This window comes from Misgurnus anguillicaudatus, chromosome 15 (genome assembly GCF_027580225.2).
Source record: "Misgurnus anguillicaudatus chromosome 15, ASM2758022v2, whole genome shotgun sequence".
NCBI lineage: Eukaryota > Metazoa > Chordata > Actinopteri > Cypriniformes > Cobitidae > Misgurnus > Misgurnus anguillicaudatus.
The window spans coordinates 124,213-139,916 of record NC_073351.2 but is presented as its reverse complement, the minus strand read 5'-3'; the positions used below and the strand labels follow the sequence as shown (position 1 = coordinate 139,916).

At 38.8% G+C, this 15,704-nt stretch overlaps 1 protein-coding gene across 11 annotated transcripts in view; it reads left to right on the top strand.

Moving 5' to 3' along the window:
• ppfia1 (PTPRF interacting protein alpha 1) overlaps positions 1 to 15,704 on the top strand; it is a 233,663-nt gene that overhangs the window by 126,965 nt on the left and 90,994 nt on the right. For all 11 annotated transcript variants that reach the window (XM_055174007.2, XM_055174006.2, XM_055174015.2 and 8 more), the window contains exons 10-15: positions 11,047 to 11,130; positions 11,419 to 11,550; positions 12,086 to 12,148; positions 12,234 to 12,316; positions 12,646 to 12,790; positions 14,958 to 15,181. In XM_055174007.2, coding sequence (XP_055029982.1) covers positions 11,047 to 11,130; positions 11,419 to 11,550; positions 12,086 to 12,148; positions 12,234 to 12,316; positions 12,646 to 12,790; positions 14,958 to 15,181 — 731 coding nt within the window. The remainder of the gene's footprint in view (positions 1 to 11,046; positions 11,131 to 11,418; positions 11,551 to 12,085; positions 12,149 to 12,233; positions 12,317 to 12,645; positions 12,791 to 14,957; positions 15,182 to 15,704) is intronic.

The window sequence follows — 15,704 nt, the reverse complement described above, 5'->3', positions numbered from 1 at the left end:
CTAGATACATTTACCCTAATAAGTTTTTTATAACATGGTAATGTTTTAATGTTTTGCTTTAGTGTTTTAATGGGACACCGCAGAACTTTTTGACCACTAGGGGGCGCTAGACATGTATTTTTCACGCCTAGCACCCCTAGAGGCCACAAGCGCCGCAGCACTGTCGCAAAGGAAAAGAACTGGCGAACCTTAAAACTTAAAACTAAACTAAAAACTAAACCTTTAAAACGCCAAACGATCAACATTTTGAGGCATCAGGGAGAAACGCAGTCATGTTACAACTTTCTGATGAGGAACTCAATCTGAAGGTTGCAGCCTCCGGATGTCGTATTTCTAAGCTGCATACGTCATCAAGACTGTCTCATTTCAGAATATTAACAATTATAAAGTTGACTATTATACTTAGTTAATCGTAAATTGTTGCAGTATGCGTATGACTTGCGAATGTAATGCTCAGTTTACCTTAATAAACCAAGCTTGATGACGTATGCAGCCTGCATACAGTATTTGACCTCCGGAGGCTGCAGCCTTCCAGTTGAGAAACGACCAGAAGTATTTCCTTGCCTTTTTCGAAACAAATATTGTTGCGTCATCCCTCTCTCCCTCGCCACCAGGATTTTCCGCAATGGCGCTCGTTTTTCCTCTCTTTTGTGTGAAAGTTGTCGCTCCAAATCCAATTAAACCGATGTGTTTAGGTCTGCCGCTTTGTAATAGGTCACGCGAATGACAGTGGAACGCAGCAAATGAGGAAGAGAGAAGAGAGAAACACTTGGATCTGATTGGTGAATGAATAGGGTTTGGTTTTACACTGTGTGAGTTTGAGCAAGTTTGACTGACTGCTATAGCATCTTGGATTGTAATGTAAATACCATAGAGTGACAGTAAAAGAAAGGTAAATACGTGAACACGTGAATGCAGCATCTGAATACAGGGAACTATATGCAAGATAATCGCCGTCATTTATAAAGAAGATCGCATTTATGTATGAGTCAAGATCATGAGTTTATATAAAAAATTGCCTTAAAGGGGATTTGAACCCGGGTGGCCCATGTCATAGGTTCGTGCTACTGTTGAAGTGATGATCAAATATGCTTGGAAGCATGTTTAACTCTTTCCCAGTCAGTGTTTTTTTTTTTAAGTTGCCCCCCAGTTTTAGTTTAATGCCTTACAGAAAAATTATCTTCTTTAAATAAACATAAATTAAGAAAAAAGAACAGAACAGACCATCCGCTTTCCAACAACAACAACAAAAAAATAAATGTTTCATCCTACCTTCATTTGTTCTCTTATCAGTTATCACTAGGGTTGGGTACCGAAACGCGGTGCCATTATGGCACCGAAGCCTATATGGGCGGTACCTACCGGACCGAATCAGAACACAGATTTCGGTGCCTCATTTCGGTGCCTCTTAATGCATGAACGGTTGACTGAAGTATTTTGCTCTCTGTAGCGCAAAAAGCATAATCACACAAGCACAGCACAATCGCTAGTTAAATTATACTGCACGCATATGGTGTAAATAATTTCCTCACTTACAAAATTCACGTGAATGTGAAAGTCTGAAAGATTTGATAATACAGAGGATTCAAGTTTGATTTCTTCGGTTAACTTATTATTGTAGTTTTATATTGATAAAAAAACGGAAACCAATCATTTGTTTTGAAAAATCTAAGGATCTTGGATTTATTTATGTTATAGGGCGGGTAAAATGTTTTCCGTCTATTCGTTTTTGTTAAACGTTTGGTTTAATATAAGCGAGTCATTTTACATTTTTATTGTTGTTCTGTTTTAATAAAAAAATAATGAACAAATAAGCATTCGTAGTAATGAAAATCATGTCAATTAAATATTTCATTTATTTGTGTTTTAACGCAGATACCATCCGTCGAATTCATTTTATTAATAAACAAGCAATATAAGCAAGTTTGTCATTGGAGCTACTTGGAGTTGAGTTTTTCGTTAGAGTAATAATGAACAAACATTTTAAAAATTAATTTAATTAATAAATGGAAATATTAAATAATCTAATGTTAAAGATTAAATAGCCAACTTTTAAACTTCTTTGCCAAAAATATTTTCATTTAAAACATGCGCTGTGTTTAATAAGTTTAAAATGTGAAAAAATCCTCATCTGCACATCCCTAGTAATACAAATCGAACAAATTTTGTAAGAATATATGTCCAGGTTATTTTTATATTCTGACTTAAAAGAACAATTTGGAAAATAAGATCCTCAGAGGAGCGCGTGAATGCCGCAATTGATCTGACGGCAGCTTATTTTATATTTTATATGGTAACATTCCTAATGTTTTATTAGTACTTCGGCTGATATTGGCCTGAGATGGGCCGCGGCAGTCACGAGTGTCAAGTTCATCGGAGACAAGCAGAAAGCGTCCAAACGTGAATGGTTTTACAAGCCGATAAGAAAATATTTTGGGTGAATTCCAAATACCGTTTTGCGCCATTGAAGGGCACTTCACGAAGAGGATTTCGCATGAACAGTCGATCCAAATAAAGAGAAAAATATGCTGTATTTTATTGCTCTATTTGCCAAGTGTGTTTAATTAGCCACACTATGAGACACAATTGCGCAACTTTCTCTAGAGTTCAAGAGATCTGATCTTCGAAGGGAATAGGACATAAGGAGCATCACTTTCAATTAGAACTCGCCCTTTATCTTTTTGTGAGCAGCAGCCACGTAGGCTTTAACCAATCATTAAACAGATTATTAACAACCAATCATAGAACATTTTTCTGAGCTCAAAGTGGAGTGTTGAGAAGATTTAATTTATTTCACAAATCACAAATTTCATAAAGAAATCAAGAATGCAGGTCTTAAAAGATGATGGTGCTTTAGGCAAATCATTCATAAACAAATGACAAACAGAGAAGAATTTTCATTGTGTTTATGCTGTACTTTCATCTACCATCTTTCTGTGACTCTTTTTTTCAAAGTACCGCTTTAGGCACCGTTTAGGCACCGGAACCGTTTTAAAAGTATCGATTTGGCACCGGTATCGAAAAAACCCAAACAATACCCATCCCTAGTTATCACCTCTGAAATTTTCAGCTAAAAGCGGAGATAATTAAATTTTTGTGAAGAACTTTTGTAAGAGATCAATTCCATAGCCATCAAAACTTACACGTCACGCTAAATCCACCACAACGCTGTTATGTCGAGTGAATGTGTCAGTGTTTAAGTTGTGTAAGATTGCCATCTAGTGGATAATAGTGGAAATATCAATTTAAGACAAAAACAACCCAGAGAACGTTTTCTCTTTATTGACGAAATGACTCAACAATATTTATTGACATTTATCTGGATATCGCCATAATTGTGCAAATGTAGAAAAATTAAAAAATGATTAAAGACTGTGGTGTTTATTTTCATAAATACTGTAAGTACGCAGCAACAGTGGCGCAGTGATACTTATGTAATGCGGTCTGAACCGTGGGTTTACTGGGGTATTTTATCATGGCTTAGAACGCGTTTCAACCAATCAGAATGAAGAACCAGAACGAGCCGTTTTATAATAGAGATTTAATGTGCCACCCCAGAGTAACTGCTGGCCCCTGCCTGGCTACCCCTACACTGAAAAAAATTATTCATTCAATTTAATCAATTTTTTAAGGTAAGCGGTTGCAATCAATTTATTTAAGCTACATTTAAACAAAAAAATTTTTGTTGAACTTAATACATTTTTTTTAGTTTCCCTAGTATAAAAAAGCTTAGTAATTTCAGCCCTATTTAATTATGCTACATTCTCGTATATTATTTATTTATGACTGATGAAAAATTATTAATTGAATTTACAATTTTTTTTTAAGGTAAGTGGTTGCAATCAATTTATTTTAGCTACATTTAAATAAACACATTTCATTGACTAACTTTCAACATTTTTAAGGAAATTGTTTGCAATCACAAACCTTAAAAACAATATATAAAAATGACCCTTAAATGGCTTTGCAAATACACCAAGTGGTAAGTTTAATGTTATTTTTTTAATGTCAGCAAATGTAGTGCATGTTCAATAACAATTTCTTTGTGTGTACAAGTGTTTAAAACAAGTGCTCACTGCACATTCACAAAATATAAAATAAAAAAAACACAGATGGAAAGAGGCCACAATGTTTGTGAATCAATGAAACAGCACAAAAGTCAAAAACAGTAGTGCTGACTTCACACATTGCACAATAATTATTTAAAAAAAAGTGTTACCTTTTTACAGACAACAGTTATGAATCATTAAAAGCATTATTAAAATGTTTAAAACTACTGATTCCCAGGTCTTAAATGAAAAACAGAGCAGACTGTGACATCTGGACTAACATTTCATGCTGAGCATGCACATACATGTCTGCTATAAAATTTCAGTATTAAAGGTGCAGTGTGTAATTTTTAGAAGGATCTTTTGACAGAAATGCAAAATAATATACAAAACTATATTATCAGGGGTGTATAAAGACCTTTCATAATGAACCGTTATGTGTTTATTGCCTTAGAACAAGACCTTTTTATCTACATACACGAGGGTCCCCTTACATGGAGGTTGCCATTTTGTGCTGCCATTTTTTTACAGAAGCCCTTAAAGGACAATTTTCTGCTAAGTTGTCTCCAACGATGACATGTTTGTCCTTCTCTATGCGTTTCAAAAGCGAGGGGTGAGCCGTGGACTAAGCCGTTGGTTGCAACTCGCAACCTCACCACTAGATGCCGCTAAAATTTACACACTGCACCTTTAAAACGTTTTTCAGTCCTTGAATTTTTGGGGAGAGCTTTAGAATCCATCTGCATAATGAATTTCTACAAAATTTCAAAAAAGTAGTATTTTAGTTCTTTGGGGTACGCCAAATTAAGCACATAGATTGTACCCAGCATCAATGCAGGCTTGTGCCACAGATTTGAGCTGCTCAAGAATCATCACTCCAACAACGATTCCAATATCGTCATAGTCGCCAAGAACACCTTCTTTCTTTTTGATTACACATATGCCCATGGTGATGTTTTCCGGGTCTTTCAATAAGTCATCTTGTTGACTGTCCTACATTTAAATAAAAATAAGCTGTTATTAGAGATTGTTCTCATTCATAACACTTTGGCAAGTCTACAGGCAAGGGTAATTACAAAAACTATGACACCCCTGTTGCCCATATATTATACAGTGCCCTCCATTAATATTGGGACAGAGTGCACACTTTGAGCTGTATTTAGAGGGTATTCACAAATTCCAATTTGTCTTTAGGATTTAGGAATTACAGTCGTTTAAATGGGCCAAACGTAATGGGACAGTTGATTTAAAAGCTGTAATGGACATGAATTTGTTAAATAATTTCCTCATATATGAAGCATGTTGTGGTCTGAAGTTGAAGTTTGGTATTTGGATGCTGTGGCTGTGAACACACATCATGTACACAATTCATGTCCATAAAACAGCTTTTAAGCGAACTGTCCCATTATATTTGGACCTGAGTGAACACTGACGTCCGCTCTCTGGTTCTCACGTACCGAAGCTTCCTTAAGCAAACGTTCAAACAGGCGCTATCTTAACTAATCGACTGCCTATTTGAATATTATACATATATATTATCGACTGAACTAATCTTAAAACTACATCTTGTGACAAAGAAACGGTAATATTAAGAAACGGCCGTCCATTGAGTTGTTATGAGATTCAAAACAGCCGAGTGAAATCCGTGGCGGAAGAAAGTAGTTCCCAAACAAAGAGGCTTTTAAAATAACTCTGTTGTTTTTTTCTAGTTTTCGTTTTTCAAACGTCTGCCGTCGAACTGTTGTATAAAAGCAATTTCGCTCTCGGAGTCGTGTGATATTTGGTTAACTTATATTGTCACGGCTGGGATTGCCTCCGGCCCTCGGCCTGGAGGAGCTATCTTATAAACGGCGTATTTTAAGTATATAAAAATATTCACGGTAAAAAAAAAGGTGCTGTATTACATGAAATATTACTTACTGTGCAAATAGACCGACTGAGCAAAACTCCGGGGCTGAAATATCCCGTCTTCCTTTCCCACCGTCACCGTGAACCTGACTGGAAACTCCTTTTAGCGCCAGGGAAAATGTGCATTTGTGCGCATGCGCAAAGAACCAAACTATTTTTTAAAACTGAATTTAATTAATTCAAATTACTTGGATTTAAAGCACATGTAATTTGCTTAAAACCTATTAATATATACTAATTAAAATCAAAAACTTAAATAAAATAAGTAAAGCTAGCTAAATTGAATTATGCTTCATTTAATTGGGGCCATAATCATTTTTTTCAGTGTATGAAAAATCCCTGGCTCCGCCACTGATTAGCAAAACACAAAAAATATATTATAAATCTTTACCCGGACAAGTGACTTTTGTGCATGGACAAGTGAGACATAAATTTACTTCCTCAAGTTAATGTCAAGCCCTGACTTAACGTATAAATAAATACGCCAATAATAATAATAATAATAATTTCTAAACATATTAAATTAAGATTAATTCTAAATCAAGATGGGTATTTGGCGTTAACAAAATTAAGATAAAAACTCCGCGGGATTTGCTTCGGCACTTCTCTCCAATACACTTAACATATAAATAGGCAAACACGCCAATAATAATAATAATAATTTCTTAAAAAATTAAATAAAGATACATTCTAAATTAAGGTTGGTATTTGGCATTAACGAAATTAAAATAAAGACTCCACAGGATTTCACTTCTCTCCACAATCCAGCCTTTAAACTCAGTCTACATTATGTATTTAAGACTCAATTAATATTAAGTTGTTATTTGAAAAACCTTTACTCACCAATATTACATGTTTTTGTGTAGAAAAATGATTGAATCCACTGTAGAAGGCTTTAGCGCGGTTCTGCGCTCACTGATGGTGCGTCCAGCAGCACTGAACACCCTTTCACTCAATTCCCTGTCATTTTGCTGTCGTACTTTAAAAGGATGTCGCATTTCTTGCATTTTACATAACCCACTGGCTCATTATTCTCATTTTGAACATGGTCAAAACTTTTCCACACATCAGACTTAGCTTTACTTGCTGGTGCAACCAAAACGTAATCGCCAGAAGCAAGCCTCCGTTTCACCTCTTCAGCATCCATTTTCGCGTCTTTCTCGCGCTAATCGAAACGCATTACATGACCGCTCATTTCCAGCGCAAAGCCGGAGCGCAAGCCCGAACCCGACCCGAGCCCGTGTAAAATGTTAGAAATTACGGCCAAACCCGTCGGGTACCGACGGGTCCCGTCGGGTTCGGGCATAGATCTTCAGCTCTAATTCTGACAGATTGTATTTTCTGTTTAGTGCCCGATAACATTCTAGTTTACTTTGTTTTTTACTTTCATTATCCCAATAAATATTTAAAAAAGAAATTTAAGAGAGACACATTCTGTTTACACATGGACATGGTATTTATAGGGATAGTTCACTTTAAAATGAAAATTCAGTCACATTTGTGACCGAAAAATTAATCTTTGCGCCCTTAAAATACATTTGGGAGCATTTGTGCGACTGCCCATTTTGTTGTGGTGCGACTTGATTAGTTTGTGTATGCTGTGGGCTGTGAGCGGTTCAGTGTTCTCTTCAATGTTACATAACCAATCAAATTTGACCATTCATTTCTTGCATTTAATAAAGACCGAAGATAGGGTAATATGAGCGTCAATCATTCCTTGTTGCCGTGCTACGTTGGTACGCAAAGCGCAAAAATGTGAAAAGACCAACCGCGAATATGAAGAGAAAGTTTAAAGATTTATTTTGTAAGCCGACTACAGCAAATGTTACAACTGTAATTGATGACGATGATCCAGACTCAAATGCGACTCCACCACCGAAAAAGAAGGCTTAAAGCTGTAGTGGAGGATTTTCCAATTTTGGAAAAGAACGCCTTCTCCACTTTTTAAAAAAATGCAATTGCGCAACACTCCTGATTGACAACTAGGAGGACCAATAGTCTTGATGATCCACCCGGAAAAAGAAAATCCTCCGCAATACCTTTAACATTACACCTTTCGGAGAGAATGGCTTGAAGATTTTGAGGGGCTCTGCTATGAAATGGCTCGATTCACTGTAAATCCTGTGGACTGGAGGTTGCCGGTAAAGCATGTTCACCGTGGGTTCCACACAGTTTAAGCGCAAGACCTTGCTTAACCCCTTCAGACCCTGCATCCACTGGAATGGACATAACATGTTTTGTGGTTAAAAACAACAAAAAAGCTGATCAACTAATCAAAATAAGGCACACTGATTAAGCCATCTGAAAAAGCAGGTCAGACACAAGAAGTGCCATGACAAATTTATCTTCGACTGGCAGAATCTGGTGTCATTCGTGCCCTTTTTTTTTAAAAGACACACTATGCAGTTATTTTACCTTAATATAACAGCTTCAAAGTTATTTCAGTGGCAAACAAAGTCATAATAGGGCGAATCATCCTTCTGTTGAAGCTCGGGGAGGATGCCGCTAGCAAAACCGCCAATGCAAGCTTGAGAGAACCGCCCCTGACAAATCTCGCGAGAATCACGACTTGTTTTACGGCAACAACGTCACACACGTTAGGCTAGTTCGACTTCGTGTGGCGCTGCACACGGATGACGTCAAAGTATCGCGAGAATGATCCGAGACGGCTCTTTGACGTCATCTGGCTGTCGGCTCTTGCAGCGCTGCATGAAGTCGATCAAGCCTATAACAACAACTGCACACGCGAATTTGAGCCGTGAGGCTAAACGATTTAAAAGTTAAGAAAACGCGTTCGGAAGAGAGTAGGAAAGGGAAAAGAGAATCTTACCACGTTACCCCTCGTTCAGACAGCCAACGACAAGCAGTAGCAGAGCGACGCAATCTCATTCATTTCAATGGAAACCTGGCGACTTCCGGCGACACGAGCGACAGTGACCGTTGGCGACCGTATGGACGTGTCCAGCGACGCGAGAAAGTAAAAAAAAAGTTTAACTTTATGCAAATGTCAAGCGACTTTCGGGAGCGACTACCAATGAGAACAAAGCAGTGGAGTTCACATCATCCTTCTCTCGTCAGTTACTGGCGTGGATGGTACTCATTTGTTTATGACAAGCAAATTTAGAAACGCCTCATTGAAAGAGACAAGCGACACACAGCGATAATGTCGCTGGCTGTCTGAACGAGGAGTTAGGAACCGGACAAGAGTCCCACTCAGTCAGGTTTTTACTCGTTGGCGTGAGCTAAAAGACAGCACTGGATGGGATGCTGATATGGCGATCTTGTTGTTGGATTAGTAAGTAAATCTCTCATTTGTACACTTGTTTGCGGTCTATGTTGTATATTGTTGCGCTTGCTTGTAGTATGTCATGCGATTATCATGACAACACTTGTCAATATCTCACATAATTATCAGGACAAAAATAAGCCTAGAGGTTGTAAATAGTGTAAACATGCACAATTTGCAAACTATTATGATAAATAGCAATAATCAAGTATAGTGACATTATAACGAATAACGTTATGAAATAATGCAACGTACACAATTAACTTTGTCATGGCATTTTGTAATGTTTACTTGTGATTTAGCTGCAATCATGTAAAAACGTTATAAGCTAGCAAACGCGGTAATTTATTATTATGCACTCTACACTTGGAATAAACTTCTTATTATCCTATTAACATCATCTGTAGTTAAGTAGACTATGTAGCCTAATATTTGTATGAAATTGTGAAACATTACCTGGTCATTATCTTCGGAGTACTAGAGTGGGAAATTACGACAGTTGCAAGTATTCTCCAGCGACTCTAGGGGTCGCTGTTTGACAAAAACGCAGAAACTGCATAGAACAGCTTTAACGTTCCTGAGAATAAAATCACCTATAACCAGGGCACTTTTAACCGGCGTTTCAGCTGGTGTGCTGCTAAGGGGGGGAAATTTGTTAGAAATAATGACAGGAGCGTGTGGTGGGTGCCGAATGCGACTAATGCCACCTGACAGTCACCCAGTTAGTCAGCCACCTTGACTCTGATGTCGGAACCAAGCCATGCGCATTACCCTTAACACTAGGCGCATCTGAAACAGTGTCTGTAACATTAACATTAGCGGCCTCGCTATCCTCAACTAGTGTTCGGATGCGCGCTTTTAGTTCTGCAACTTTCTCTGTCAGCCTTACTACTTCGTTACACTTGGCGCATGTAAAACCCTCTTTGCTGATGGAAGAAGCCAGACTATATATGTGGCATGGAATTCATGTTACAATAACAAGTTGAGTCTTACCGCTTTCATGCCGAGTGGTGGAGTCTCCGTTCACCAGAACATGGTCCATGAAGCTGCATTGCATGGGGGGGAGGTCCTTTCTTGCTCCATTTGCTTGCTGAGGTCTGGGGCCAGGGTGATGTTAGGCACGCTGTGCAGTAGGGCTGTGCAAAAAATTGTCTGCGATTCTCATGTGCGTTTCATCAGTAAAGCCGGCTCCTTGATTAGTAGTAAAACGGCATCAGCTGCTTTCAGATGAAGCCGCATTTACAACACAGAGCCGCAGTTCACAGAAAAGCCTACTGTGCAGCATGTTGGATCTGCGATACCCGTGCAGCAGCTCCTAACAACTTCCCTCTCTGGTGAGCACAGGTCTGAAAAACATATGTTGGATAATCCGCCATTAGATTGGCCAAGGTATGGTGATTCACAGTAAACAGATGGTAAACAATGCTTACGTTAGCCAGCACCGTTTAGTGATGCTAGCAGGCTGTATGCTAAGACAGGTTGTTACTAGTAATAGATCGTTTTGCTTAGTAATTCTATTCTAAAACTTCAAGGTAAGGTATTCCTGGGTTAAATTAATATGTTGTATTAAACAGATAGGAAAAAGATCGTAAAAAGAGGATTTAGATGATAAAACGAGGATTTAGATAATAAAAATGTTACATTCTTTTTTTCATTTACACTATACAGATGTTGTCTCATGTTTTTAGTTGCTGTCTGGGTTTTATTTGTTTTCTCTCAATTAGGTTTATTGGGAGCATGGTTGAATGTTTTTTGGTTTTGTTTATTGCGAGGTCTTAAGTTACTGTTTTCTCCTTTGTGTAGGCAGAAGAACGTCACGGGAATGTGGAGGAACGTCTCCGACAAATGGAGGCTCAGCTGGAAGAGAAGAACCAGGAACTGCTCAGGGTACGATACTGCAGACCAGGGACAGTCAAACCCAATTTTGTTTTTGTTTAGTTGCCTCTAAAGTTTCATATTTCCTTTTTCAAAAAAGAAGCAAACATAAAACAACTGCATGCATGAGCTCACCATTGATTGGCATATAAAAGTGTGTGTCATCATTATTTACTCAATATTGCTCAGTCATACTTTTTTAGGAACATTTTTTAGAAAAGATGACAGAAAGACGACCATTTGGATGAACTGTGCCTTTGATTAATATTACTCGCTTGACATGATGTTTGATGTTTGAAGGCCCGTCAGCGTGAAAAGATGAACGAAGAGCACAATAAACGTCTCTCTGAGACTGTGGACAAGCTGCTGTCTGAATCCAATGAGAGACTGCAGCTGCACCTGAAGGAGCGCATGTCTGCGCTAGAAGATAAGGTATGGCACTCCAGTATACACAGCTTCTACATCTCCTAACCCGAGAGAGCTTCCTGAGAGCAGGCTGAATAGATGTCTGTACGTTAACGTAACATTATCAGTTATTTGCACGATACACAATAGCATACTAAACATACCTGGAAGGTTGAATAGGCAAAATTAACCGAACAACCCAATGAGCATAAAGTTTGCAGGCTCGTCATCATTACACATCACTGAATCCATTGAATTACATAAATACAGGAACCGCATATACCTGACTCTCGTGGCTGTAGATGTTAAGTTTTCTCTTGGTTCATATATGTCAAAGTTAATTTATACTGTGTAACAAGTCGCTCCTGGCTAGAAGTCGCAGGACCAGCCATCTTATGAAAACGTGCAACTTATAGTCCATAAAATACGGAATACGGATGCAGCTATAACATCCTCTCAGACGAGCTCTCATCCGTTGTTATTGTGGTTTCTGACATTTATTCATGTGAGACGGCAGACATGTTTGCTGTTTGATACACGTTTATTCTCCTGTCTCATGCAGAATGCTCTGATCCGTGATCTGGAACACACAAAGAAACTGATTGAAGAGGCTCATCAGGAGAAGGTCAGTGATTCTCGACCAGTTACTCTCAGATCATCTAATGTGTAGAGCATTTGTTTATAAAGTGTTTGTTTGTGTGTGACATCAGGAGGAGCTGCTCATTCAGATAGAGACCATAAGGGCTGAGAATGAGAGGGGCCGCAGCAGGAGCAACTCCATATTGCATCATGGGTAACTCAATATGTCTTTTTAAGGGTGCAAATGAGCATTGTCTTGTGCAGGGGTTGGACATTTCTTATCCTGAATGGGCACTGTCTGGCAATGTTTAGCCAACCTTATCAAAAATCTAATCCTGAATGTCATTTCCAAGCAATCCTGCAGCCTTTGATTAGATGTTTCAGGTGTGTTTGGTTAGGGTTGGAACTACACTTACAGGACAGCGGCTCTCCAGGACTAGAAATGCCCACCACTGGTCTAGTGTGTAGGCACCCTAATATACTTAGAATAATTATTTCTCCTGCTCGGTTCTTGTTGTGATGGATTGTTTTCGTATTCTGCAGACGTTCTCATGCGAGCGGCACACCAGATTTCAGGTACCCAGTGTCCGTGTCATCTGTGATGGACAGTCACTACAGTGGGGGCGCGCTGGTCCTCAGACGTCCCCAAAAAGGCAGAGTGTCTGCGCTTAGAGACGAACCCTCCAAGGTAAACGCAATGCCATCTGCTTTATCCGATTCAATTTAAAAACCGTCTCTCTTATTCTAAGGACTTGGACTGCGGGGTCCCGCAAGGGAGCTGCCTAGGACCACTTTTACACGCCATTTTTACAAATGATTTACCATTAGTTTTGTGTAAAGCTACTGTACAAATGTAAAGCTACTGTACAAATGTATGCTGATAATTCCACATTGCTGCAAAAACTGTCAGTAAACTGGATAAAAATAAATTAGTTGGTGCTGAACATCTCGAAAACCAAATCAGTTATCTTGGGATTGAGTCATAAGTTGTCATTAACACCAAAGATGAGTTTGAACTTGTCTGGCTAACCAATAGAACAGTACAATGACTGGGCACAATAATAGATAGTCAGCTGTCATGGGCAGAACATATTGATATCATAGTGAAGAAGATGGGTTGTGGTATCCCAATGGTAAGGAAATGTCTTTATGTCCCTACACACATGTTGGGATAGGTTGCTAAATTTTACCTCACCTGGATTATTGTGACCCTGTATGGTCATCTACATCTAAAGGTCAACAAAAGAAATTGCAAACTGCCCAAAACAGAGCTGCCAGGTTACTATTACATTGTCCCATAAGAACAAACACTATCAGTATGCACTGTCGACTCTCTTGGTTAACGGTGAAGAAAAGACAATACAATAAAAATTTTCGGTAAAACTGTCTTTTCTTTTCAACCAGTGTTATTATATAACCAAATTATTAGGTGTGATCAGGTTCATTATTATTTGACTAGGTCAGCTGATGATGGCCAGATGATATACCATGTGCAAATTCGACTGTCAGTCTGCTGCTCGTACTTAACTATGATCCAGACGATCTGCAATAGATCAAACATACCACTTCTTCTGAGTTTCTGATTCAGTATAAAGTTTCACCAATAAACAGTATTTAAGCAGGATAGGCAAGAATTATCTAGAAAGAACTTTGTTGCAAATTTGTTTAAACTGTCTTTGTATATCAATACATAAGTAAAATGTACGTACTCTGAAAAAGAGAGTATAAAAATCGAGTGTCTGTAGACCTCTCACCACTGTTTTTAACACAGCTAATTTTTCCATTCACTCCACCCCCTCCCTTCTGGGTTTCTTCTAAAGCCATGCCCCAAAACACATGAACGTGCGACACCGACAGCTTTGCTGGGAGAATGATTTACCTCAGACAAGCGGAGAGGAAGGAGCACGGTGCATGTAGTAACATCATGTCACAATCACATGTAATAATACACCTAACTTCATCACTAGGAATATAAACAGATAGGATGGCTTTTAGTACTCAATATTAAGCCAGTGTTTTGCATGGAAGAGTTTCCGTGAAGAAAGCATTGTTGACTCTGATGAGGACTACACTCCGCAGACAATACCGCTACCGCATCATCGACTCGAGGAAAAGCCAGCTAATATTTACTCTCGTTTGATTGCTTTGTTTATTCCTTTTTTTGCCTTGTTTGCCTTCGCTGACTGGATATGCAGGTACTGTGAGTTGTGAATGCACTTTCTCTGCCATACTTTTGCTCTTCCTAGAGTGCCTCGTGCACGTTCAAATCAATCGGGTGTGCGCATGTCTGGGCAGATCCCATAGCAACGGGTGGTGCCATGGTCACGAAAGAGAGTGATATTCGCGCAAGCTAATCATTTGTTTCGTCCCCGAATGGAAATAATTAACTGTGTTTAAAACAGTGGTGAGAGGTCTACAGACACTCCAGTTTTATACTCTCTTTTTCAGAGTACTTACATTTTAATTATGTATTTGTATATAAAGACAGTTTAAACAAATTTGTAAAAAAGTTTTTTAGATAATTCCTGCCTACCCTGCCTTTAAGAACATGAGCAATTTGGAAAGCTATAGGATGGGGGTAGTTTAAAAATATCTCGGGCGATCTCTCCTCTTCATTCACATCATACAGCACCACTATCGGTCACACACAAAATGTGTAGATGTATATTAAAGCACTAGAGTGTGCAACTGTCATCAGAGATCCACCTGAACTCTAGGTAGTGCTGCTGTTCCCCACATTTTCACCTGGTATACTGAATGCAAATTTCTCCAGGGCATTTGTTCTCAACTCAGCATTAGACTTTTCTTTCTCTTGATGATGGATAATAATATTGGTGGTGGTGCTCTTGTGCCAGGTGCAGACCCTGGATGAGCAGGAATGGGATCGTCTGCAGCAGGCCAATGTTCTGGCTAATGTGGCTCATGCGTTTGAAAGTGATATGGACGTGTCTGACCTAGAGGACGACAGCGACACCGTCTTCAGCTCCATGGACCTGTTGTCTCCTGCTGGACAGGCAGATGCTCAAACCCTCGCCCTGATGCTCCAGGACCAGCTGGATGCCATTAACAATGAGATACGGTACAAATCCAATCATCCTGCCTGTATCATGTGGAACCAATTGTTCCGGAACTAAGAAATGGTTTCTGCAGTGCAAAATCCCTTATTATAGAAATATAAATTAACCCTCTGGGGTCTAAGAGGTTTTTAGGGCCCTGGAGAAGTTTTGACCTGCACTGACATTTGTACTTTTTTCAGTTGCTTATAAACATATTAATTTCAAAAGTTTCATAACACTGTGTTCAGCACAAACTGGGCAATATTATAGGATCAACATGTACATGTTTGTATTTTGAGAGAAAAGTGCTTATGCGTGGTTTTTGAAAAAGCTAACGTTTTAAGGCACTGTTATAAGTCCACAAAACTCATTCTAAACATGTTTTCCCAAGACTTTTCCAAACACGCTTTTACGCAAGTAAATAAGGATTGAGATGTATTTTTTGCATTTGCATATTTTATTAGAATACCAAAAAGCGCGTCAAATTTCCTGACTCGTGTGTTTGTGTATGTGCGTGTGCGTCGTGTGTACTGTTTGACGGAAGGA